The sequence below is a fragment of the Anas platyrhynchos genome, chromosome 5 (assembly GCF_047663525.1).
Source record: "Anas platyrhynchos isolate ZD024472 breed Pekin duck chromosome 5, IASCAAS_PekinDuck_T2T, whole genome shotgun sequence".
Lineage (NCBI taxonomy): Eukaryota > Metazoa > Chordata > Aves > Anseriformes > Anatidae > Anas > Anas platyrhynchos.
In genome coordinates, this window is record NC_092591.1 from 37,319,450 (window position 1) to 37,343,796 (window position 24,347).

The 24,347-nt window shown below is 45.3% G+C and overlaps 1 protein-coding gene across 5 annotated transcripts in view; it reads left to right on the top strand.

Annotated features, from left to right (window-relative positions):
- ACTN1 (actinin alpha 1) overlaps positions 1-24,347 on the top strand; it is an 85,130-nt gene that overhangs the window by 49,536 nt on the left and 11,247 nt on the right. For all 5 annotated transcript variants that reach the window (XR_011809706.1, XM_038179255.2, XM_038179256.2 and 2 more), the window contains 11 exons: positions 661-747; positions 1,327-1,414; positions 2,575-2,653; positions 8,743-8,824; positions 10,451-10,536; positions 17,122-17,214; positions 18,351-18,581; positions 19,111-19,258; positions 19,801-19,951; positions 22,395-22,503; positions 22,962-23,102. Coding sequence is in view for 4 of the 5 variants with exons in the window: in XM_038179255.2 (XP_038035183.1) it covers positions 661-747; positions 1,327-1,414; positions 2,575-2,653; positions 8,743-8,824; positions 10,451-10,536; positions 17,122-17,214; positions 18,351-18,581; positions 19,111-19,258; positions 19,801-19,951; positions 22,395-22,503; positions 22,962-23,102 (1,295 nt within the window). In the remaining variant the exon portion in view is untranslated. The remainder of the gene's footprint in view (positions 1-660; positions 748-1,326; positions 1,415-2,574; positions 2,654-8,742; positions 8,825-10,450; positions 10,537-17,121; positions 17,215-18,350; positions 18,582-19,110; positions 19,259-19,800; positions 19,952-22,394; positions 22,504-22,961; positions 23,103-24,347) is intronic.

Consider the following 24,347-nt stretch of genomic DNA (forward strand, 5'->3'; position numbering starts at 1 on the left):
GCATGATGCATGTACTTTGAGGAATGCTCTTTTGTGTCTTTTGGCAATTACATGGCTGAAGGAATTGCTACGCAGGCAGTCTGGGGCATTTAGGCTTGTTTGAAATTAAAATGTTGATGTTTCTTGGTTTTCTTGGTTTTATTTTGTTCACACTACACAACCAGCTGCCAGAACTCATGTGCATTGGGAAGTCTCCCTGGTTATTCTGGTATAATTTTCCCTGGAGCAGTTACATAGGTGTGACTCGTAGTAGGTATACTAGAGTAAGACAGGAAGGCTTTACTTTTTCCCAGTTTGGGTAATATGGTTTATGAGTGATAGAAATTAAACTTGAACAGTGTGGTTTTAGGTCCCTGCGGTGAATTACACTGATCTATATTGGTCCTTGTTCCTGTGTCACTATCTGTTTTTCTCTCAGTGGTATAATGCAAGAGAACCACTGTAATTAGTGGGAACTACTGTGCAAGACTGTGCTGCACCAGCAGAGCATCTGGAGAGACAAAGAACTGTTTTTAGCTGGAATTACAGTTTCCCCCATCTGCAAAATGGAGGGCTTCCTGATGTGACTGTTTTATTGGGATTTGCACTTGCAACTTGATGTCTTCTAATCCTTCTAATCCTTCTCTTTCTCCTTTTTTTTTTTTTTTTTTTTTCCCCTAGAAATTGTGGATGGCAACGTTAAAATGACTCTTGGCATGATCTGGACCATCATTCTTCGTTTTGCCATTCAGGATATCTCAGTTGAAGGTAAATCTCAGTTCTTTCAAGCCATGGTTGAGCAGCAAGCAAATGGGGTGGCCACATGGCTTTGCCACTTAAAAGGCCCAGAATGTGCTTGTAGATGAGTCACTGGAAGATCCCAGAGAGCTGCCATTCCCAAGCTGCCCTATGGTCTTGTTGACTTTTCTGTCAGGATTTGGAAGTGCTGAGAAGTCTTTTCACCTCACCTTCTTGTAAGAGAATTTGAGAGCAGCTCAAAAAGATGGCTAAGCAGGAAAATCAACTTTGATGTTGGAATCTATTGTATTTCTTGCAGGCTGATTCAATAGCACTGAAAATGAACATTTTTTCTGCAAGTCCTACAAAGATCTCTCTAATCCCAAAATGCCATCTTCTTATTGCAGAACCTCTTTAAGAAAATAACAATATCAAAATCATTCCAGTACACTATTCAAACAAGGAATTTTATGACAAAGGAAGTTAAATAAAGTGCAGTTCAGTGCTGCCTCTACTAAAGAGGAGTTGGTCATGTTTTTCTAATGTGCTCCAGAGACTCTTGCTTTCTGCGGAAGTGGGTTAATTGGCGTGCATTCTTTCTTTCTTTAGAGACATCTGCTAAAGAAGGACTTTTGTTATGGTGTCAGAGGAAGACAGCCCCCTACAAAAATGTTAACATCCAAAACTTCCATATCAGGTGAGTCACAGGCAAGAATTTAGCTTTACAGTCTATGTTATTTTGAGATGTCTTTATGCTATATTTAAAAATTTTCCTGACACATCTACATTTCCATCGGAAAATATGTTACATGGTGGCATAGTCCAGAGAGGCACATAGGAAATTAAAGGCAGAGGTTATAAGAGGATACGAGTACCTACATCCCAATTCTTCATTCTGGTTACAATTGCTGCTTTTGAGAAGTTGGAGAACTTTTCATGGAGCATGAGGTCCTCTGAGAGCAGCATATATGACAAAGGATAAGCAAGACACCTTCCACTCTGTGAAAACTCAGAATACCTTAGAAGAAATGAATTAAGAGCTTTTTAAACCCTTATTTCACCAGAAATTTCGTTGTATAGCAGAGTTAGGATGGGATGAAAGGTTTTCTTGCTCTGCTTTTAATATTTGTAAACTGACAGGTGCTTTACTGAAGATTCTGTGTAATAGTGCTTTTACAGTACATCTCAGAAAACTCTATGAACCTTATAAATGTAAAATATTTATTTAATTTTTTTTTGTGAAAGAGCTGAAGATCTGTCCATGTTAACCAGTACTGTAGTGGACCTAGCTATGGGCTTTTCTTAAGACTGAGTGCAGAAGTGCCTCTCAGAAAATCAAGTGCATCAGTGCTTCACATCCCAGATTAGTTGATGAAGTGTTTAGATTTGATAAATTGTAGGAAACGATTATGCTAATTGGAATGAGGAATTCTGGTTCCAGTTCTGCTTGTACGTCCTGAGCAGACTGGGAAGTGAAGCATTGGCTTATTTAATGCTGGTTATAGCCACCAACAGTCGTTCCCTTCCTCCTCAATCTGTCTCTTCCCTAAGGCATGCACATGTATATACACCTTTTTTCAACCCTGAGCTCTGCACCTGTTCTTGCATGCTCCCCAGGACAGTAAAAATTCAGCACAGAGAACTGGTGTAAAGGAGGTGGCAATTCAAAGGGCAAGTCCTAGTTGCAGTGTATTTTTTTTAGGGCTTGGAAGGAATCCTTCCCAGCACTTACAGAGGCACTGCTGGTTAGAAACTAAATTCTCATTAATCCTCCTCCTGTTTTGGTGCCTTCTCTCATGCTCATACCCTCACTGTATCTCTCCCTGGCTGAACACTGTTCATTGTTCTCTCTTACAGTTGGAAGGATGGCCTTGGTTTCTGCGCTTTAATTCACAGACACCGTCCAGAGCTCATCGACTATGGGAAGCTACGAAAGGTACAACTCAGTCTGTTTGTCATAGTAAATGCTTGGGTCCATGGAATTAAAGAGGAAGAATTAGCTTGATAAACAGATAACTGGACAACTTCAACACAAGCTGGCAGTTGCAGGACAAGGGGGAAGGAAGGAGGGGATGAATCAGTACATTCATGCTTCTTAGTGAAGCATGAACTTAATGAGCTGCCTGCTTGACTTTCCTTGCTTTCAGACTGCCTTATATGAGCCGCACGTGCCCCAGTCCCAGCTAATGAGCAAAAACTGGCAAATTCAGTAGCACCAAATGTAAGGCTAATTCTGTACTAATGTCACAGACTAGTGAGTCAGATCAGACTTAACATTTCTGGGAAGAGCTGGATGGAAACCGGTTACCTGTTAATCAAGTGTAAAAGCTCAAGTGAGGTGGGTGTTGTGCCCCAACTGGATGCTTGCCACATGCTTCCAGCTCAGCACTGAGCCATCTGCATACTGGACGTCTCCTAGCATTGTCAAATACCAGAAAAGTATTTGCCATAACACTTCAGTTATACTTTAAAAATTGCCACTGGCAATATGGCATTTAGCTGCTCCAAAGTGCCTCCTGTTGTGTGTCTTGGAAACAAGACTGCTACTGGAATGATGAGAGAGAATGATCAGCTCTTTGTGTTGCCCGCAGTGTTCTGACCCAACCAGGTGACAGAAGAGCAAGCTGGATTCGCATCCTACTTGCATTCCCACCGCCTGCTTAGATCCTGTTTACCTATACCTGTGTATACAACCAGAGTGAAATGTCATCAAGAGCATTATTTGTGTACTGTTACTGGGGCTAATCTATTAAAAGTTTGACCATCTGATCTCATGGGCTGGCTGTTAGAAAGATGCTAGCTAGAAAAATAAGCGTAGAATCCCATCACTAATAGATCTGGGCTCTTGAATTACTGTGCAAATGGACAATATGTAAATGAGTTAATCAAATTAGCTGCTTCCTTGAGGCAATGACTCGTACAATGTCTGATCTGCTTTTCAGTAACCTTTTAGATCTTTACTGTCTTGCAGAGCAGTCAATTATATTATCTGATCAGTTTTAGTGTCTGGAGTCAGCATATGATGAATAAACAGTGGGGATAGACTCTACCTGTTTACATAAACAGCAGCAATAAAAAATGGAATTATTGGAGCTAGCTACATTTTCAGTGTCTGATCTTGGGAAAATAAAAGCAGCTAAACCCAACAGGGTAAATGCTACAATGCTCTCCATTACCAACAAAGTCCTAAGCCAAGCTCAAACAAAACTCAAGTAAGGGAAAGAAAATGAAAGTTATTTGGTCACTTCGCCTGCAGGCCTTATAAGGTGAAGGAGAGGGTGATTGTTCTAGCCAAAATCAATATTAATGGGAGGGAATTTGTCCTCCTTGGAGCATGGTTAAAGGCAACCAGCTCCTTTTGTGTTCCCCTTGACTTTGATCACATCCTTCATCATGTTCCCTCTGCTTTCCTGCAGTCTTCTGACCCTTACTGTATCATTTTTATTTTTGTTCTGCCTTGATTGCTTTACAGGCATGAGATTAAATGCATGTTTGATAACTCTACAGAACTAAAGTCTTGAGCAAATAGCTGGGAAGAACTTAGCTCAGAGCCTAGCCTTTAGCTCTGATTGCAGTTGATATGTGCTGAAGTTGCCTTTTTTACACTAGATCTTTCAAACCCATCTGTATAATGTACAAACACAGCACCTTCCTAAATACAGTATTTACCTGCACAATTTCTGCACCCTTCTCCTCAAAACCAAGCAAACAAAAAAACCCAGCATTTTGTATCTGCCCTGGCTCTGCAGGGGATTTATGTTGCAGGGAAAGATATGAGGAGGGCTGCTGAGATCAGCTATTGCAGCAGAGGATTGGTTAAAGGTCCACCTCCAGGTATCTTCCATCCCTAGGGACTGATTAGCTCACACACCTCAGCTGTGTGTGCCTTTGGTGATGTGTGTTTGTATACACACAAGCACACAAATATATGAGAGAGAGAAGTGAACATCAGCAGTCCAAGATGATAAGAAGTCTGCGCTATAGCTCCTGTTTGAGCAGCATTCTCATGCAGTTTTAGTGTTTTCTGCTCCTTTGTAAAGGCTGTGTCTGTGCTACATATTGTGTATTGGCAGCATATGGTAGCAAAAGGTAGCTGGTGTAGCTGTGTGTCTGCTTTCCAAAAAGTTAGAAAGTTCTTTTATCAGCATGGTTGTTCTTGGTTCCTAGCTCTTTTTTTCGTTAGCTATAGTAGTGGAGTGTGCACAATTATTTCCTGCTGACATGCAGTGCCTAACTGAAGGTGCTTGTATTGACCAGGCCCTGAAATGAAAGGTTCAGGTCAACACAGTTTGGTGTCAGTAATTCCCTGACACCACAATAACTTATTTGATTAGATGGCTTTTATTCGGTGCAGGTCTGCCTGCTATTGTTCTGGTCAATGTAGGTAAGATCTTCAGCTCATGGTCTGCACATGAGGGACAAGAAGATGGGGCTTCCCATACGCCTTTTACCCCCATCCAGAGCTGAATTGTGAACCAAATCTAAGATATTTTCATCCAGTACAGTTTGATAGCTCAAACGCCCCCTCATGTACTGAAGTCCATACAGAAGTGTCATCTGTGTGCTGCTGTTGGAGGCATTTCTTACAGATATTCCTGAAAATATGAATTGTACTAATTGGATTTTTTTTTTTCCCGGTGTCTTCAACTCTGGCAGATGTAGGAAGTGCTTGCTCTCTCCTGATTTTCCTCCATCCCCTTTCCTGATTGCTAGTTAATAGAAGATTTTTTCTTGTCACACTGCAATAATTGCCATGGCAACCTTGTGTGCTGCAAGGGCTTGGGACTAGCTGGAGGAGGAGAGATGACTCCCTGTGTGAGTTAGGGTTGTGGTGGAAAAGGAAGAGCTGTGGTCGTCTTTAGACAGCAAAAACAGAGAACGTGCCAGGTAGGCATCTGTTTAGAGCAGGTGTACTGTCTGCCACTGTTAAAACAACATTATTCTTACGTGGAAAACAACTATAGCTTTCCTGGGGGTTGGCCCCGCCAGAGCTCCCAGGTTACTGCTTTTCTTAGGTGTCTCTATTTCTGTGCTCGTGTAAGCAGGCTGGGGACTGAGGCGCCTCTGGAGACCCTCATCTCAGTCAGTGCTGCTCTGGGGTGTGTGTCTGAGCCGTGGAGGGAAGAGACAAGTCACTGGGCTCGTTTCCCTGCTGCCTTTGGGCCCCTGAAGCATGCCTGCACCTGTGGTGCTGGAGTGCTGCTTTGCGAGGCCTGGAGCCGCCAGGGCAGGGCAGTCTTCACTTGTTTTTCCCTCTTCACGAGGAGTCAAATGAAGTGAGGAATTTGAAGTAATGATTAGCTGGTGTACTAGGGGCTGGAACTGAAAGCAGTGGTGTCTGTTGTAATTTCCAGAGGCTCAAGACCCTGTTGGGGCCACCAGGGAACCCTCTGCCTTGCAACCAAGAAGCTGTGATAAGCAGCTCTGCTGTCCGTGAGGGGTGCAGCTTTTCCGACAGGGAACAGGGCCTTGCTCAGGTTTAGCTCTCTGTAAATCTCCAGGCTAGTCTTGGGCTCAGACAGCTTGCTTTCAGTAGTGTTATCTTTAGCTTCATTCCCCAAGAGACGATGTGATCACACATCCTTGTTACACACGAAATAGAAGTCTGCTGGCTTCATCTAGGTGAGCCTTCGGTTTCCCACACGTTAAGACTTCCAGCCCTTCCTTTGGGAGTGCCCAAGACCAGTAAGTTTTCCCATCAGGAAACCTCTCCCATCTTGCAGCTTAGAATTCTTTTTAACCTTTGGCAACATCGCCCCTGGCGTTGTTACTCGCAGACTGATAGGGAAGCTATCTGCAGCGAGTTTGCACCTCCCTTTCCTCCAGGAGAGGCTGACCGCTCCTCCGGCAGCTCTGGCAGACGGGGCTGAGCTGAGGAAGGGTCTGGGTTAATAATACTAATACTAGTCTCTCTCTCGGGGCAGGGGGTATTAGTGATGTCATGGTATTCCTGGTCAGCATGGGTTGAAATTAAAAGTACGTGCTGGTGATGTTTCTACAGAAGTAGAAAATGGCGTGTGGGCTAGGGGAAAATTTCACTCAAGTGAAAGAAAGGCTGTTACACTTCCTTCCTATAAGTGTAAATGGAGGTGAGGTCCTGTCTACATGTAGCTAGTCTCAGCCCCTCAAATAAGGCTTTTGGTTACCCTTCGGGTTCATAGTGGTTTCTGCACAGCAGGTACCAGAGGCAAGTAGGCTGAAGTTGAACTGGTGCCAGTGTCTGTAAGTCCATTGGACAGGGTGGCTCCTTGTGGCTGGAGGATATTTAAAATCCCCTGCACTACTAAGCTCTGTAGAGGTGGATTTAGATATATCTGTTGAAGTCACCCCTGAAAGTGTACTAAATAGGGATAAAGTACTAATTGGTGCTGAGAAATGATGGCCTGTCGCCATGTGTGACAGACGTTTGTTTCATCACCACATGCCCATGCAACATTTCCTCACTTAGTACTGACTTGTCCCGGTGGACTAAATATGGATTACTGCTTGGGTCTGTTTGGATGGCCTCTGTGTATGATTTACTTTGGTAGGTGAAACATTGCTGCCTGCTGGAGACATTCATCCAAAGGAACATGATATTGTTATGGGATGCCAACCCAAAGCATGCATTAATTCCTGGGGAACTGCTGCAGCAAGCCTCTTCCAGAATGGCTTGGTTTCATAGCTTCTTGAATGCAGTAATACAGGGGCTACTTTGTGACCAGTGCTGTAAAGAAACCTTTCTGTGCGCTCACACCTGTCTGCCCAAGCCTGCCTGGCTCCATCTGTCATGCTTAGTGGGTTCAAAGGAGATTGACTACTGATTAAAGGTCAGGTACAGCTCAGTCTTCCAAGTCATTGCAGTAAGTGAAAGCACATGCTGTCAAGTAGAAGAGAAATGGAGCATGGATGCTAGTCCAGGAAGAAAGGTGAAATGACTGCACTTCTTATTTCCTAATTTTTAAGGCGGGACTCGGTGTGTGGCAGAAATGACAGTATGGAGAGACACCCTATCCTTCCTCCCTCCTGAAAGCCTCTTAGCAAACAGTGACTAAACACTAGCATTTTGTGCACAGCCCCTCCTCCAGCAGAAGCCACCTGTCTCAACAGTAGAAATAGTCATCCATGAAGTTGATTGATTGATCCTTCAGAATAAATGTCATGGATATGCAGGAATATAGGAATCAAGCTTGTATGATGGGCTGATGCTGCTTGATAGGTGTTTTGTTGCAGATCTTTACGTTTGAATGCTGGGAGCAATTTGCAGAGGTCTTTCATTTCCAGTGACATCTGTGTTTCACATTCTCTTGTTTGGCTCTCTAAAATCTAGTTAGTTACCTTTGTGATATGACTCATGTCACACGCAACTTTGTTTAGAATTTGATTACTGTGTATTGATGTCTGTATCTGAAGTGCATCCTGCTACAGCAGAAGGTTTATACCTAGAGGAATAGAAATATACTAAGGAAATGGCAAGTACTCTGCAGCACTTATGAAGAAAACCAATGCTCAGACAAAATGGGTACTTTTATATATATTTATTTTGTAGAGATTCGTTCAAACATTTCTCTTCCTCCCACTCAACTGGTGTTCAACAAACTGTACACTAGCTAAGGACAGCACCCGTTGCAGATGTTGTTACTATTTTAGTATTGCTTAGATGTTCCTACACTGCTCTGCAGTTCTTTAAAATGGAAGATGCAAACCTAATGTAAGCATGATATGTAAATGTGTGATATGGCCATTTACTATCAATATGATGTGAAGCTAATGTTACTTTAAACTAAATGCAAAACAAAATGTATTACTCCTTTTTGTTGCAAGTGCATAGATTATATGTTATTATCATATCATGAGTCTCCAGGCTCTGCTTTCAAAAGGAGGCTAATTATTTCATCCTGCTACATGAGGAGTTGCACGTAATTTTGTCTGGACAGCTGAGTTACCTGAACCAAATAAAGCACAGTTGCTCTATTTTGAGAGAAATGCTGTGAACCTTTTTACGAGTTGATGCTAATGCTCTGGCTTTCTTTCTTTCTTTCCCAGGATGATCCTCTCACTAACCTAAACACAGCCTTTGATGTGGCTGAGAAATACCTGGATATCCCCAAGATGCTGGATGCCGAAGGTAAAGTGGAATGCAGGGGGTGATAACTTGCTTTTTCTTGACATTTCCCACTTCTTCTAGGTGGATTTGTATTGTACAAGAATTCAGTAACATCTGAGTGCTCTCTCCATCATCACATACTAAGTGTGCAGGAAAAAAGTTACAATGGAATAATTAATCACGTTTTGCTTCCCTCTTCCTCCTGTGCCCCTCAGTTTTCTGAGTCTGATACGGAGATCTTAACCTGGGGTTGACTCACTAGGCAGAGATGAGTAACACCTGGCTATGTCTACAGCTGACCAAAGTGTTGCCTTTCAAGAACCAGGCTTAATACTGAGATAATGTATGGTGTAGGACAGCGTTCCTTTTGCTTCAGATTTTTTTCTGTGCTCTTTCTGACACGGCTGTTGATCTTCCTTTTGGGGATGCGACATCAGTATTATAAACTGCTTCTTCTTGACTACTTGGAAGTCTTGGGCATGAAGATCCCTCAATGACTGGATCTTGAGACCAAGGCAGAAATCCATGTATTTCAGAGATGCTTTTGCTACTGACTATAACTGCTTCCCAGAGGCCACTGGGACAGCAAGGATTACTTCTCCAAGCCTTGTCAGAACCAGCTTGGCTACAGACCAGAGACTGTAACTCTGAAGTATAAACAACAGCCTAAAATAGTTCACTGGTTCAGGGGCTGAAGCCAGCTGGTTTCAGTGGTGGAAGCTGTATTTCAGGCTTGGTTTTGACAGGAGAAGCAATTAAAGGCATTTTTTAAATAAAAGAGAAAGAGGAACTAAGGGGGAAGGTGGAAATCAGACAGTTGAACCCAGTTAACCTGTATTCGGGTAACTAGGAAGTTCATGTTCATATTCTTAGGCAGTGTTTCCCATTCCCAGGGATGAGTCTCGGTTTCCCTACACTCACTATGTTGAGGTCACAAACAATCATGAGGTTTCTGGAATAGATGTGAGTGCTTCCTGCCATTCTGTAGGAATAAAGCCACCCCCAAAATAAGTAGATCTAGCTTCAGATCTCAGCATAGCTAACAGTGATGAAGAGGGTCACTTAAAGGAGCTTCTATTGCTTTTTCTTGATCGGTCTCCTCCCTTACAGACTGGGACTAATGTGCATTCCTCTACACCATTAATTCTGATCTCTGGAGGTGTTGAGTTTCTCTTGAAACTAATGAAAGGGTCTTTTGAAATTCAAATCATCATTGTGTTGAAATGGAGGACAGGGGCACAGAAAGGAAGGAAGAAAGGATCTTTTCTGAAGAACTGCATGGAAGAATTGCAGAATGGTACATCTATAAAAACCATATCAACCTGTTGCTAGTTTGGATTGATTCAACCCATCATTCACATTAATGCTCTCAGGATGGGGAAGCGCTCTGGTGTGAGACGTGTTGACATATGGCTGCATTAGCCCTGCCAGACACTGGAAGCAATTTTATCGTGAGGGAGGGGAACCAGAAAGGGTGATCCTGGCTTCTGAGAGTGATACATTTTCTAGACAAAGCTGGGAAACTCTTCAGAGTTGCTATGACAAGTGTATACCCTAGCAGGCCTCCTGGACAGTTGTGGTTCTCCCCTTCCTTTACTTCCCTCCCATCAGTTGGTTATGCTCTTAACGTGAGGTTTTTTTTGACAGACATTGTTGGAACTGCCCGTCCTGACGAGAAAGCCATCATGACCTATGTTTCTAGCTTCTACCACGCCTTCTCAGGAGCCCAGAAGGTATCACAGGATCCCAAGCTCCCTCCACAGAGCACACCTGGTGCCGTTGCTAATGTCCAAACCTTTTTTTCTTTCTCTCTCTCCTCTCTAGCTACGGGCATCTTTATTATGTTTTCGGTAGAGTTGGCTGTTGGTTCAAAGTGGTGCCCCAGACTCAATACATGGGGCAAGGGAGCCAGGAGTCCTACTTCCCTGTAGTTAGCGTTGCTGTTCCAGTGGCACTTACATATGCCAGTGCCTTGGTGTGCCCATAAAGGCCAAGAATGGGGGGAGCCAAACTGCTGCCCTGATGGCTGGGGACCTGCACTCCCTGTGTCTGGAAAATCTGAGCTGCGATGCTTGGTTTCACAGAGATGGAGACCACAGATTGCTCTGCTCAGCTGCTCACGGCAGGCTGACCCCACTGGAAACTATGCTGATACTTACACACTTTTTTTGTTTTCTTTACAATGATGGGGTAACAGAGCTGTCTTAGTGGTTTTATGCTGTGTTCAACGAATACCCAAAGCTTTATCTTTTACCTTATATATGCTGCAGGTTCCCACACCCGTCCTTCAAGGTCCAAACCTGCTGCTTTCTTGAGTCATGCCACAAATTCAGTCCCGGTTCATCTGGGTCTTACAAAGCATGTCTAATGAGGGCTTATATGGTGAGATGTGAACAGAGCACAGTTTATCACAACTGAAATGCCTGGCTTTGTTCATTTGTTTCCTTTTAACCTTTCCTCACCCACCATGCTGAAAATCAGGCAGTCGAGTCCTCGCCATGTTTGGCTCAGCCATTATCCTGTTGGTAACAGAGTCACTTAAGGAAAACATTTTGTGTGTGAGACCTTGTAAATGTCTCTGCCCAAAACCCAGTAGCATACTGGAGTGCCATAGGAGCGCTCAGTGCGTGGTGAAGCAGAGCAGCGCGTAGGAAGCTCTGGTCTCTGCAGCTCCTCAGTGTGCAGCAAGGCCTTGGGCACAGCCCCGAACACCTCCCAACAGCCCGTTGGTACCCTCCGACCACCGCTGGGAAGGTGCAGAGCCCGGATCCTCAGCTCAAACCCTCCTGGATGCGGGGGGAGGGCGCAGGGGTGCCGCTTCGAGCCACAAGCCAACGCTGCTAGCCACCTTCTGATCCGACCTCCCAGCTCCGCATGGAAATCTGTTTGGCCTGTCCTGCTCTGCATGATGGGAAGTTTTCTCCCCCTCTCTCACGCCACCCATGACTGTTTTGTTTTATTCTATGTGCTGCTTCTTACTTTATCCTTTCAACCTCTTTTCCTTCTCTGCACAGATATTATAGGCACGCTAAGGCCGGATGAGAAGGCCATAATGACCTATGTTTCATGTTACTACCACGCCTTCTCAGGGGCGCAGAAGGTGAGACTTTACTGCTAACAACCCCCTCCCCACTCCCTGCCCTGCCCACTCGTCCTCTCCACCGAGGAAGGCTCCAGCCCCTCCGCCCGGCGCAGCGCTGCGGCTGAGCAGTCTCTGCTGCACCCCATCCAGCTCTAGCCCTGCTGGAGAAGTGATTTAGATGTCCTTCCAAACAGCTGCTCCTTCTCTCCAGTTCTCATGCCCCAGTGGTGGAGAAAGCATTTGATTAAGCTGGCGTAGAACGAGGAATGAGTGTCTGCTCTGACAGAGGCAGCACCCTGTCAGTGACTTAGCGGGCATCATCCTGGCCAGGCGGTGCATCTCCAGCAGTGCCATAATCAGCTCGGTCTGGCCCAGGACTTTGCATCCTGTCTCCCTTGAGCTGCCTGCCTTCTGTTCTCACTCAGCTTCTGCAAGGTCAGTCATCGCTTCCTAGGTTGTATCACGTCAGCTAATTACACAGTGGTAGCCTCTTTTGGAGCACTTTTGTGCTCCAGCCATGAAGTTCATCCCTACCAGGCCTTGAGCCTTCCCACACACACCCACTTCTCCATTCCTTGCTTCTCTGTAGTCATTCTCTTCCCAAACCACCTGTATGTTTTATTTCTCTTTCCTCTGCTTTGCCCATTTCCGTAGCTTCAGTCCTGCTTCTTCTTTACCCCAGAGTCTCTTTGCCTGGCACTGGGACATTTCTCCTCGGAGGAACCAGTCACTCAGAGGCACGTTCTTTGGGCAAACTTCCCACAAAATGGCAATTTCCCTGCAGTCCTTTCAATAGAAGACAAAGTTCCAGCCTTTCCTCCCATACCATAGCCTGTCTGGGCTGCAGCCTTTCCATGAAATCATTGCAGATTTCAGACTATGAGCTTTGGAACAATAAAATCCAAAGCTCAAGACTGGATTCTTCTTGTTACGTACAGGAAGTAAAATCTCCCTGTTTCCATAACATCTTTTTCTCACCAGGCCTTTTCTGTTTGAGGCCCAGTCCGTGTGTTGCCCAGCTTGAGGGGTAACTTGACTCCAGAAAGACTCCATCTCTTTTGTGCAAAACAATGCTGATGGTTGCAGCGTTGATATAGATACCGTGCTGAGGCTGGCTCTCAGAGGGCAAAAATGGGCAATAGGTTCCAGGGAGCAGCTTTTTGGGATAAGCTTTTTGCTCCTTGCCTTGTTCCATATGAATGAGATGATGCTATCTGCTTTCCAAGGAACTGGAAATATGTTCCACAGCAGTGCAGTAGATTTGCCCACTTGGCATGATTTATGTAGTCAGGACTTGTCCACTGGGATCCTGCTTTGTGAATAGTTCAAAACCCCTAACACCAGGCTGCGGGCTCCATCCAGCTGATACTTGCCTCTGACGACTGCAGTCTCAGAACTCATGCCAGCCCAGCGATAAGGCCTGTTGTTTGCCAGGTGCCCCTTGGGAATTGCTCCATGCTTAACCCGAAGAAAGGGCAAACCACAAATACGAGGAGGGCAGTGGCCTGCTGCAGAAGTGGCCGTGTCCTTCTCCAGTCCCCTCCTCTTACCTCTGTGCCCGTTCCACCCTTTGGAAACCTGCTCAGCAGGTCCCATGCTCTCATCAGCAATTGAGGCGGATGCTAGGTCTGCTGGGATAACTGAAAACAATCTTCTGCTGCCTCAGGACCTGAACCAAGCAGCTGGGGCAGCAACTAGCGACGGAGCTTCTTTGTTAATAAAGCTTCAAACCGATGTGGTCTAACTGGCTTGTAGGGAAGATAAAAGATTTAATCATTAATTAAATTTTTAGTAGGCCTGATGGGCCAGTGCCTCAGCGGAGAGCTGGCAGGAGGGGCCCCGTTCCTTTTTGGAGCTGCCCCCGCCGTACATTAGGCAGCTGCTGAGTGACACAGATTGAAATCCCAGGGCAAGTGCAGAGTGATTGCTGAGCGCAAGCCCCAGCCCAAAGTGTCTTGTAACATGTTGCTGCCTTGTGCGTGGTTAGGTGACTTACTGTGGTATCACTCCATTTTTCATTCAGATTTTTCATTACTGCCACCAGTCCTGAAGGGGAAGTCCCATGAGCCGCTTTCTGCTTCTTTCACTCTCTTATACTGAGCCTTTGAAGGTACAGGGTCCCCAGCCTGACGTGTGTGTAGATGGCTGCTTTTTCTTTATGCCATTTTGTTATAAGTATATATATGTAGGTATACTTGCTTTGGTTGGTTTGCTTGTTTTCTAACTGCTTCTGACTTTCACACTAAATGCATGATTGTTTACTACTGGTTGGCTTAATATTTTGTAAACCTTATTTCTGGGGTGAAAATTTCTAACTAACGTTTTGCTATTTTATTAAAGATTGTGTTTGGCATATGGTATTCGGGGGTGGTCCTCTGAGGCCAGAGGGCTGCAACAGGCAGGCATTCCCCCCTACGTAGCACGCTGGGGGGATGCCTTCCTTTGTCATAACCCTCACCGAAGGGACCTGGATCCAAGAGCTAGAGACACAACTCCACTTCCATCCTAAGAAGTCCAAGTCAGGGTTGAGAATTAGAGAGAAGACAGTAGGCAGAGAAATTACAGCTACTTCTGCTATTCTTTGGCCATTCAGGTTTCCATTTTGAGCCCACCAAGCAGGACATAGATACCTAACAGCACTGCAGTATCAAGCTGAATGCCCTAGTCTCACCCCCCCTCCATGATCTCTGATGAGAGTAAGTAGTATAATGTGTTAGTGCCATGCTGTACCAAAGCTGATCAGCTCACACGAGTCCTCAGAGAACCCAGCTGTGTAGATTTCAGACCCCAGGATGGTGCATTTGGCTTATCAGGGCTGCTCCATGCCTTGTGGGCATCCTGGTTTCTTTAGAACCAGGCTGAGCATCCCAAATGCATCATTGCCTTAAGCCCTATGGGGAAGAAACACACTTGCATAGAGCACCCTTACACGGAGCAGTCTGGAGCAGGCAAGAACCACGGAGCAGCAAGTACTGGTACAGGGGAAGAAGATTGGTCTCTGCATGTCAACTGTTAAGATAACACAAATAATGCCGTAATTGCTGACATTCAGAGGGCTTTTGTGTTTGGACAGATGTTCAACACATATATACACACGCAGACCTGGGCAGCTGGAGGAAATCTATCGTCAGATAGATGTAAATATGCCTGTGCAAAATGGGGTCCTTCCTGCACAGCTGGCTGCCGCTGCAGTGAGCTCCAGGGGTAAAAAAGGAAAGAAGGAGAGTTAAGAGTGTGCAGGGAGCTCCTCTCCTGGAAAGGCTGATACAAACATTTGGCATCACCATTCCCTGCAGCCACTCGGCACATCGTGGTAGGGCTCTGGCACTGGCTTTTTAACAGACCATTTGGTCTCATGCCTATAAAGTTTTCTCTGAATATCAAAAAGCACTCCACTAAAGTAAAAACTTCTGTTAAAAACAGATCAAAGTACAAGTTTCTTAAATGTAATCATCATTTACATTTTTTACTTTTTTTTTTTTTAAGTGAAATGACTTTTTCCTGTATGGTTCCCTCTGATGTGTTTCTAATTAGTTAATATCTGTGCATCCGCTAGCTGGCCCACTGTAATGAAGGGACAGATCACTGAATATACATTTTTAGAGGTTCTTACAAATGACTAAGATCATCATATCCCCTGAGACCTTCGCAATCCATATGTCACTGTACAGCCTGTGACTTTATTGCTGTTCTTGCTGCCTCGCGTCAGCTGCAAAATTTAGAGGATTTTTCTCAACTGGCCTTGAATAAACAGATAATGAAAGGCCTTTTAAAAATAGAAAGAGGTTGAAACTTGCCAACTATAAGCTTGGCAAAACTTCTTTTGTCATCAGTCCCACACAGAATCTTAAGGCAGGGCACAGTGCTGATGACGGGTCTGTTGTAGTGCTGGCGTGTGCCCTCCTCTTCATCTCCACTTGGCCTCTGCGAGTGAGGGAGTGAGTGAGGAGAACTCCTCCACAGGGGTCCTACGGGGAGCTCCAGCACCTACCCCAGGCACCAGGGCGATAACTGTGCTGTGGTAAGAGGATACTGAGAAATCTCTAGGCACCTGTCACAGGGCCACGTCCTCCAAGGCTTTATGGCCTTGCACCTACCACTGTAATAATAAAAGGAGCTGTGCAGATCCACAGATACGTGCTGTACAAGGATCGGCCTGCTGCATGTTCCCCGTGCCAAACACTTTCATGGCACTTCAGGGCAGACTGTTTGCTCTTGAGCTCATAGCTGGGATTTTTCTGAGCATTGTTCTGTTCCAACTTCATGTTTTAACGTGTCCAGCTCCCCACAGAGAGCCAGGTTTTGGTCCCATAATAGGAAAAAAAAAAAAAGGAAAAAAATAAGTAGTAAGAACAGGCTCTTTTTTTGTGCGATTTGCTTTGTGAGAGTAAGCAGAATGATTATCCAGAAAGGGGGAAAAAATCCTCTTCTCACCTGGATCATGCAAACCTGAATACATGGTAGGTGTCATGTGGCAAAATGCTGGGAGAGGTGGCCCTGTAATGGATGCCAGAAATACAGGGAGTGCTGGAAAACATCTCTGCTGGGCTGAAATTAAGCTCAAGGGTGTCTAATTTTATCTTCAAAGCAAAACTAGAAAATTTCCCAAGTCCAATATACATGTATGCATTCACCTGAGCTAGTGAAAGGTGCCCATGGCAGCGGGGTTGGACAAGATAAGCTTTAAAGGTGCCTTCCAACCCAAGCCATTCTGTGATTCTATACAGATAACTGTGTTTAGGTAGTGTGTTCCTTAGGTAGAAGCATGTAGAGAGACTTGTCAGTGTGACACCACTCAGTGCCTGGTGTTGGAGCTCTGAATGTTGGTGAGGAGAGAGGAGTTGGTGACAGAAGCTCCCCGTCTTTGTGAAGTGCCGTCTGGGGTCCTTCTGTAGGCAGCAAACAACAGGGCCCTTTTGTAGGAGCAGCTTCAGAAAAGGCAGAGAAATGTGTTCCTCTCACAACACACAGGGCTGGGGTCAGCTGAACTCAGAATCCCTGAAAGAACATACATAGTCACCTGAGAAGGGGAAAAAAAAATAAAAAAAAAACTGTTACAGAAGGTCAGATGGAAAGCAAAGAGATCAGGACAGATGTTTTTGAAGCCCAGTCAGGCTGCAAGAGCCAAGGTTAGGAGACTTTACCCACAGGTATGTAGCAGGAAGCTAAGCCGCAAGCTTTGGCTTATATTTTTTTCACACTTTTCTCCCTCTCCTGTTTTTCTTCTCTTTGGCAGGCGGAGACAGCAGCAAATCGTATCTGCAAGGTGCTGGCAGTCAACCAAGAGAATGAACAGCTCATGGAAGACTACGAAAAACTGGCCAGTGATGTAGGTGTCCATGGTGCTGTTGGTTTCTGGGTGGTGTTGTGTAGAAAGGAATTGCATTTATCCCTGATAGTTAATCCTAGGGAGTGCTATTGGCCCGTGTTTTCCTAGAAATTTATTTTCTTTTCCCTTCTAGCTTGAGGAAGATGAAAGGTTGAATTATATCTTAAAGAAGAGAAAAATGTGGCTTAAAATAGAAATTTCCATTGGAGCAGTTTTGAGTTTCTCAGTTTATTAGGAGCAGCCACAAAAATACTGAAAAAATAAAACAAAAAATCAAACTGTTCTGACTTGCTCAGGACTGCACAACATCATAATATCTTTCATACATGTTGTGTGCCAATATACTGCAGAAATCAGGAACTGGATCAGAGAGAATGGAAGTCAGATATAGCTGAGGAAAGAAATACGCCTTTGCTGATAGTTGGGAGGAATCTGTGTACAACACAAGCTGGAGGCTGTGTTGGTTAACTGAGGAGCCTGACAGACTGACAGATGTGAGACTCCAGAAGTGACCAAACGTGGACTGGAGTATGTTTATGGAAGATAAGTCGGGAAGGGAAGATGGGGAGAACAAAAGGTCAAACATTGCCAATGAGCCTGGCTTCAGCCTGTTTAAAAAGTATTTGACACTACTTCACTCACGCTACAGACTGCCCATTGCATTAGCACATTGGCTTGTGAAGGAGGGCAATTCAAAGAGCAATGCTGACTTCTAAAAAGCTAGAGAGAGAAAAGCATGGCTCTTCTGGAACTGGAAGCAATGACCTGTTTTCTCCTGTCAGGAGAAAATATATAATACAGCTTACAGCATCCATTAGTTGTAGCCCAGCAAAATTCTAGGGTTTATTTAGTGCAGTCAGAGGATGTAGTTTGGTCCTGATTGTGTAAAATCTATGACTTTAGCATGTGGTACTAGCAGTGCTGCAACAAGCAGTACTACTCAGTGTGGTAGGGAATGGGCTGCTCATAAGAAAAACGATCGTACTCCCAAAAAGCTAGCAAGGTTTTCCTTACTAGCCCTGCTGTTGGCAGAGCCTTTCTGAAAGCAAACATAAAAGTAAGTAGTCCCTAATGAGATCAGACCAACAGCTGTAGTTTTAACACAATTTCAGTTGAAGGTTTCTTGATCTTTCCAGCTGCTGGAGTGGATTCGTCGCACCATCCCCTGGCTGGAGAACCGGGCACCAGAGAACACCATGCAAGCCATGCAGCAGAAACTGGAGGACTTCCGGGACTACCGCCGCTTGCACAAGCCCCCCAAAGTCCAAGAGAAGTGCCAACTTGAGATCAATTTCAACACCTTGCAGACCAAGCTACGGCTCAGCAACAGGCCAGCCTTCATGCCTTCAGAAGGGAAAATGGTCTCGGTGAGTGGGGGTGATTGAGCATACATATTCTCCAGCTCTGCCCCAAAAAATGGAACTGGGCCGAGCAATGCCAAGCTCCAGAGTGAGCTGTTCTGTGGCAGAAACCCTACAGAATGTAGTTCAGTGAGTCCATAATAAGAGAGGAACAAGGAATCACCGCTCCTCTGTACCTAAACCAGACTCTGAGGCTCTTCACAAGTTGCATGCCTTTATGGGGAGATGTCTGGGTGCCTCTCATGCTTTCTAATTCAGAAATAATTGGATTTTGTTATATTTTCATGTGAGGGAGTGTATAGAGAGGGTTTCGTGTGTAGACTGATATATCTTGACACTGCTAGGCTTGCTTATCTTAAGTCTAGCACTTTGTCTTCCTGACCTGTGTGCACAACCTTCTGAGATAGAAAGCACACACACCCAATCTCTCCAACCAATTTGAACCATGTAGCCCTCTGGGATTAATGCTGTACATTAAGTACATCTTCTCCCCCATCTTCTAACCTCCCTTTTCTTCCCGTGCTCCTGTCTCTAGGATATAAACAATGCCTGGGGTGGCCTAGAGCAGGCTGAGAAGGGCTATGAGGAGTGGTTGTTGAATGAGATCCGGAGGCTAGAGAGGCTGGATCACCTGGCAGAGAAGTTCCGGCAGAAGGCATCTATTCACGAGTCCTGGACAGATGGTAAATGCCAACCTGTATGCTTCCTATCGCTGTCAGTTATCTAGAGGGGAAAAGATGGGTATTACATGGGTTCTCTAGGAGATTTTCTTCTCCAGAGTGCTAGGTTCATTTCTTACTTTATTAGAAGAAAAAAAAAATCACAAAAAGCACCTCTGTTCTGCACTGGCATTCCTTAACCATGCCAGAGGGAGATTTTTTGGATTGAACAGAGCTACAGAGCAGAGAAAAGGTTACTGTAAAGTAAATACCACAGTTGGCATTTACAGGAACAGCATAGTGAGATGAGTCCAGTATAAACTGTGACTGCGACGGTTTAAACTGCACTACCTGCCCATATCTGTTGCTAATGGCAAACTCACTCGTTTGCAAGTGAGAACTGTGCATCTCTAGGCAAGCAAGCGTGATGGCAAGCCTCAGGCAGGGTGTCTGGAGTGGGGCAGGTGCCCCAGCAAAGGCCCCAGGGTTGTCTGGGTGCCTGGGAGCTGGCTTCAGGGGCATGGGATCCTGTCCTTCATTCTCTTGTCCTTTGGCTCCCTCCTCAGGTAAGGAAGCAATGCTGCAGCAGAAGGATTACGAAACTGCAACCCTCTCGGAGATAAAGGCCCTGCTGAAGAAACACGAGGCCTTTGAGAGCGACCTGGCCGCACACCAGGACCGCGTGGAACAGATTGCTGCTATTGCACAAGAGCTCAAGTACGGCACCCCGACGCACATCCGATCCTTGGGGCCAGGGAGACTTGATCAGCATTGCCCTCTGCCCTCTGGAGAGCCATGAATCCATTCCCATACAAAAATGCTGGGAAGCCCTAGTGTTTCCAAACAGTATCTAGGATACTGTTCTCCAGTATCTAGACATACCAGAAAAGCAGGCCAGAAAATGGTTGAGTCGTGGGTGCCGATGAGGGGGAGGCAGAATTACGTTCTCAAGCCAAGTTTCCATCCTCTTCCAGCTTGTTATACTGCCATGAACCCTTTCCTAAAGAGCCTGACCTGCCTCTGGCCCCTGTTAGGATGCAGCGTTGTAACGCTGTCCTACTTTTCCAGGAACAGAGGGAAAGAGCAGAGGATAGCAGGCACTCCAGAGACTCCCAGTTTGCTCTGTTTTATCAAAAAAAAAGTCCTTACTGCTGAGGAAAAAAGTCTGCTGATTGTTTCAGCCCATAGTGGCCTCTATTGCCACTGCAGGCACTTTGCCCCAGGAATAATGCACCGCATGCACTCCAGCTGGGACTTGCACCAGGGACCCTTTACAGCAGCTCGTTTTCCTCTGGGCTTCCCCCTGGCTTAGAAACCTTCACCCCTACTCCTTTTCCTGGACTGAGGAGTGACACAGGTTACTAGGTGAAACGGGGTCCCATCAGAGTGTGAGGCTGATTGCTAGGGAGAGCTGGTCTCTGTAGCACAGAGAGAGATTTTGAAGCCCTGCATGTTCCTTGGCAAAAACAGTTTGAACAATTTGGCTTTGACTTTGTGTCTCATTATTAAAAATATTTATATATCACACTAGGCTATTTCAAGTTAGACAGCATCTGGGCTAGATCATCTTGCTTGGGCTGAATGACCATTTTTCTCTAAAAAATCAGGATTATTGTATCAAGATCGTTATCTCCTTTACCAGCAAAGATTTACAGAAGTGCTCACTTGACCACTGGAGGATTGACCTTGGAACAGGAGGAGGGTTCAAGGCAATCCTCCATGTCAGTAAGATTAAAACTGAGGCTGGCTAGTCAGTAAGCATTAGCTGACCTGCCACTTCCAAAGCAAATGCTACAGGCCAGGCAAAACCGGCTGTGGCTCTAATAGCGACAGGGAAAACTGGGCCCTAAGCTGGGAGACGGCTGATTTCTTCCAAAGTGTGAGAACAGAAGGCTCTGCCGTCCTTCTGAAAGCCATCTCCTATGTCAGCAAAGGTGCTGTGCCCAGAAAAAGAGATGGCTGAGTTCTCTCCTCATCCAGAGATACCCTGCCAGGGAGATTGAGAGGATGGGAAGGAAGCCCCTGTGGCTGCCCACACCAGGCAAGTGGAGGGGCGCAGGTACACTTCACTCCCCAGCACTAGTGGTCCAGCCTGGCTGTGTTACAAGCAAGGCTTTCAGAAGCAGTTCTTTCAGCTGCAGTGCTGGCTGTGCAGCAAAGTAGATCAAGGAACTGATCTGGATTAAAAACCCAGCAAAGAAAAAGTTATTTTTAGCCGAAGGCAGTTTCATGACTAGTTTTCCACAAGACTCCACCAACAGTCGAGCCCACACACCTCAGGAGGGGCAATACAATGATGGGAAGAAATGAAGTAGGAGGAAACTGTTTAAACCTGCATTACTGCATAAGAGAAATGCTCATCATATTGCCCAGGGTCATTCAGTAGCTCAGCAAGTTATTCCACCTTCTTTTATGGGTGACACTTCCCAGTTTGGCTGGTCTCCCTCTGCCTGCAAGCTTCTCCCTCTTTGATCATGTGCAGAGCCAAGAGCACACACTCATGCAAGACCACAGCCCTCAGCCTACCCCCATGCTCTCCTTTCCCCAGCCATACTCTTACCAGCCCTTCTTCCAGGAGTGCCAAGCTACAGACACCCCCAGCAAAGCACTCTGTGATGAGGCATACCAGAGAGAAACCTACACTGTAATTCTGGGATTGTCCTAAATCAATGAATGGGTTGTACGTTTCCACTGTTGCTGAAGGTTGCCACCTCTCCTATGCAACTGTTAGAACATCTTAAGTAGTTTTCTTTGCAATCATAATAAAATCTTTGCTGCCCATTCTCCTGATGTACAAGATGCAGGTAGTTAGCCTACTCGATTTTCTCGCACAGAATACAGGGGCATACTGCTGCTTTTAATCTGCTTAATCAGAGCCTGAGTAAAAGTCTTCACTCCCCTCCCCTGGTGCCAAGTTATCCACATCAGGCAGCCAGCACCAATGCCTGTTGCAGCCTTGGGTGGGGGTTGTTTTTCTTCCTGTTGCATGATGTTTGATGTGCCAGTGTCTCCAAAGCTAGATACTGCTGTCTTCCTGGCACGTTTTATTTGCAGAGACCATGAGCCCTTTGTGTCTGTCCTTAAGGCTGATAAAGTTTTCTCTTTCTTCTCCAAAAGGTCTTAATTTGCTATTTTGTCCTTTTTTCCCCACCCCTCACAGTGAGCTGGACTATTACGATTCTCCAAGTGTCAATGCCAGGTGCCAGAAGATCTGCGATCAGTGGGATAATCTGGGTGCCCTAACCCAGAAACGTAGAGAAGCTTTGGAGGTGAGACATGTTGCCAGTTGGGATTAGAGGGGTAGGTCATTTGTGGAAAGCAAGCTGCAGTGCGTGTGAACAGCCAATTTCTCCTGGAACATCCCAGACTGTAAACCAGGGCTGCATTTCCGAATACTTAGGCAGCTTCTCTACTTCCAGCCCAGTTACGATACCATTTGTTTGCTCAGGCTATTGATTTGTTTATACTTTCTTGAGTTCTGTAATGCTATTCTGCTTGAAAAGACTGTCCTTGTTTGTTTAATTTCAATTGACCTCATATTTTTCCCTCATGGAGAGGAATAAATCTATCTTGTGTGTAATCTTAATAGCAGAGAGACTTTTACTGTAGCACTCTCCAAGGAGGTCTGAAAGCTCAGAGAATCCATATATCTGTGTGATTATTCTTCTCTAACCATCTTTCCTCATTTTCTTTCTTTTTTTTTTTTCTTTTTTTTGTGCACGCTCAGAGGACAGAGAAGCTACTGGAAACAATTGACCAGTTGTACCTGGAATATGCCAAACGAGCTGCCCCTTTCAACAACTGGATGGAAGGGGCCATGGAGGACCTGCAGGACACGTTCATCGTTCACACCATTGAGGAGATCCAGGTACAGAGCAGTCACTTCCACCGGCCAGGGAAATCAGGGGTCTCCTGGATTCCTAACAGTGCTGAATTTGTAGGTCATGTTTTGGTGGTGCTGCTCTAGTGAGTCAGCCTTAGCAAGAGAAACAAAAGGGACTGTGCTTTCCCTTGATTTCTTCAAAAAAGAAAAATGTATCTGAATAGATAAGAGACATGTTCACACTATCCTAGCTGAGTACAAAGAACTGAAAGTGTGTTTTTCATTGTGACTCCAGTATTAGTAATAGGAGCTTGAAAGCTGAGAGGATCTTTTTAGGGTCTTGTGTTTGTTGGTTGGTTTTAATCCAAATGAAGAAAGCTTAGTGCTGCTCTCAGATTCTGTGGGTTGGTTTTCCCATGTTCAGCCATTTGTTCCTATGTGATGTGGCATGAGGGCAGTTGTTGAGCTGCCAGCTGGGCTTCAGTGCTAAGCAATGGAAAAATCAGGATTCTGTACTTTGTTAGTGGATTGCCATTTGAAGCCAAAGACTTTTTGCCTCCTGAAGACAGCAGGGACAGTATCTCAGTTTTCCCCCTTCTGAAAGGCTGTAATGAGAGGAACTTGAGGTATCTAAAGGTAATTTTCAGACCTTTGGGAGCAGGAATTACCCTTCTCTGGATTCCAGAGGGGACTATTTCTTCCGCTTGATGGGCCCATGAAAAGAATCCAGGTATTCTTTTGGATTCAGCTGGCTGAGATGAAGAGCCAGGATGTTCTTGCTCTTAGCAGCTGCTGCACTGCTGCCACTCCTGACATTGTTCTCTCTCAGGACCTGTACAGTTTGTCAAAACTGATGTGTTTGTTGCAGGAATGGTTGACAGCAACATGGCCATCACTGAGGCAGTGAATTGGAGACCAACAGGGAACACAAAGCAGCCGGGGCATCAGAGAGGCAGTGAAATAGCCCTAACCAGGCTTGAGCTCTGTTACTGAACTACAACTTGCTACTTCCACCCTTCCCTTCTGAACAAAGGGGTTCATTAAGTCTTTCATAATGCAGAACAAATCTGAACAGCATTTAAACATTTCCATCATCTCTTTGTGACTGCAGACTGTTTCCCAGCTCCCCCAGACTTGCATTACATTTCTATGGCCACTGCAGCAGCTGCAAAGTAATGAGTCACCGTGTAAGAAAGCAGTTCTACAAAACTAGTTAGAGTGTGTGTGTGGTAAGAAAGTGGTCAGTCACGAGGTTTACTTTCATTCCCTCTTCTGTCCACGCTGTTCCTT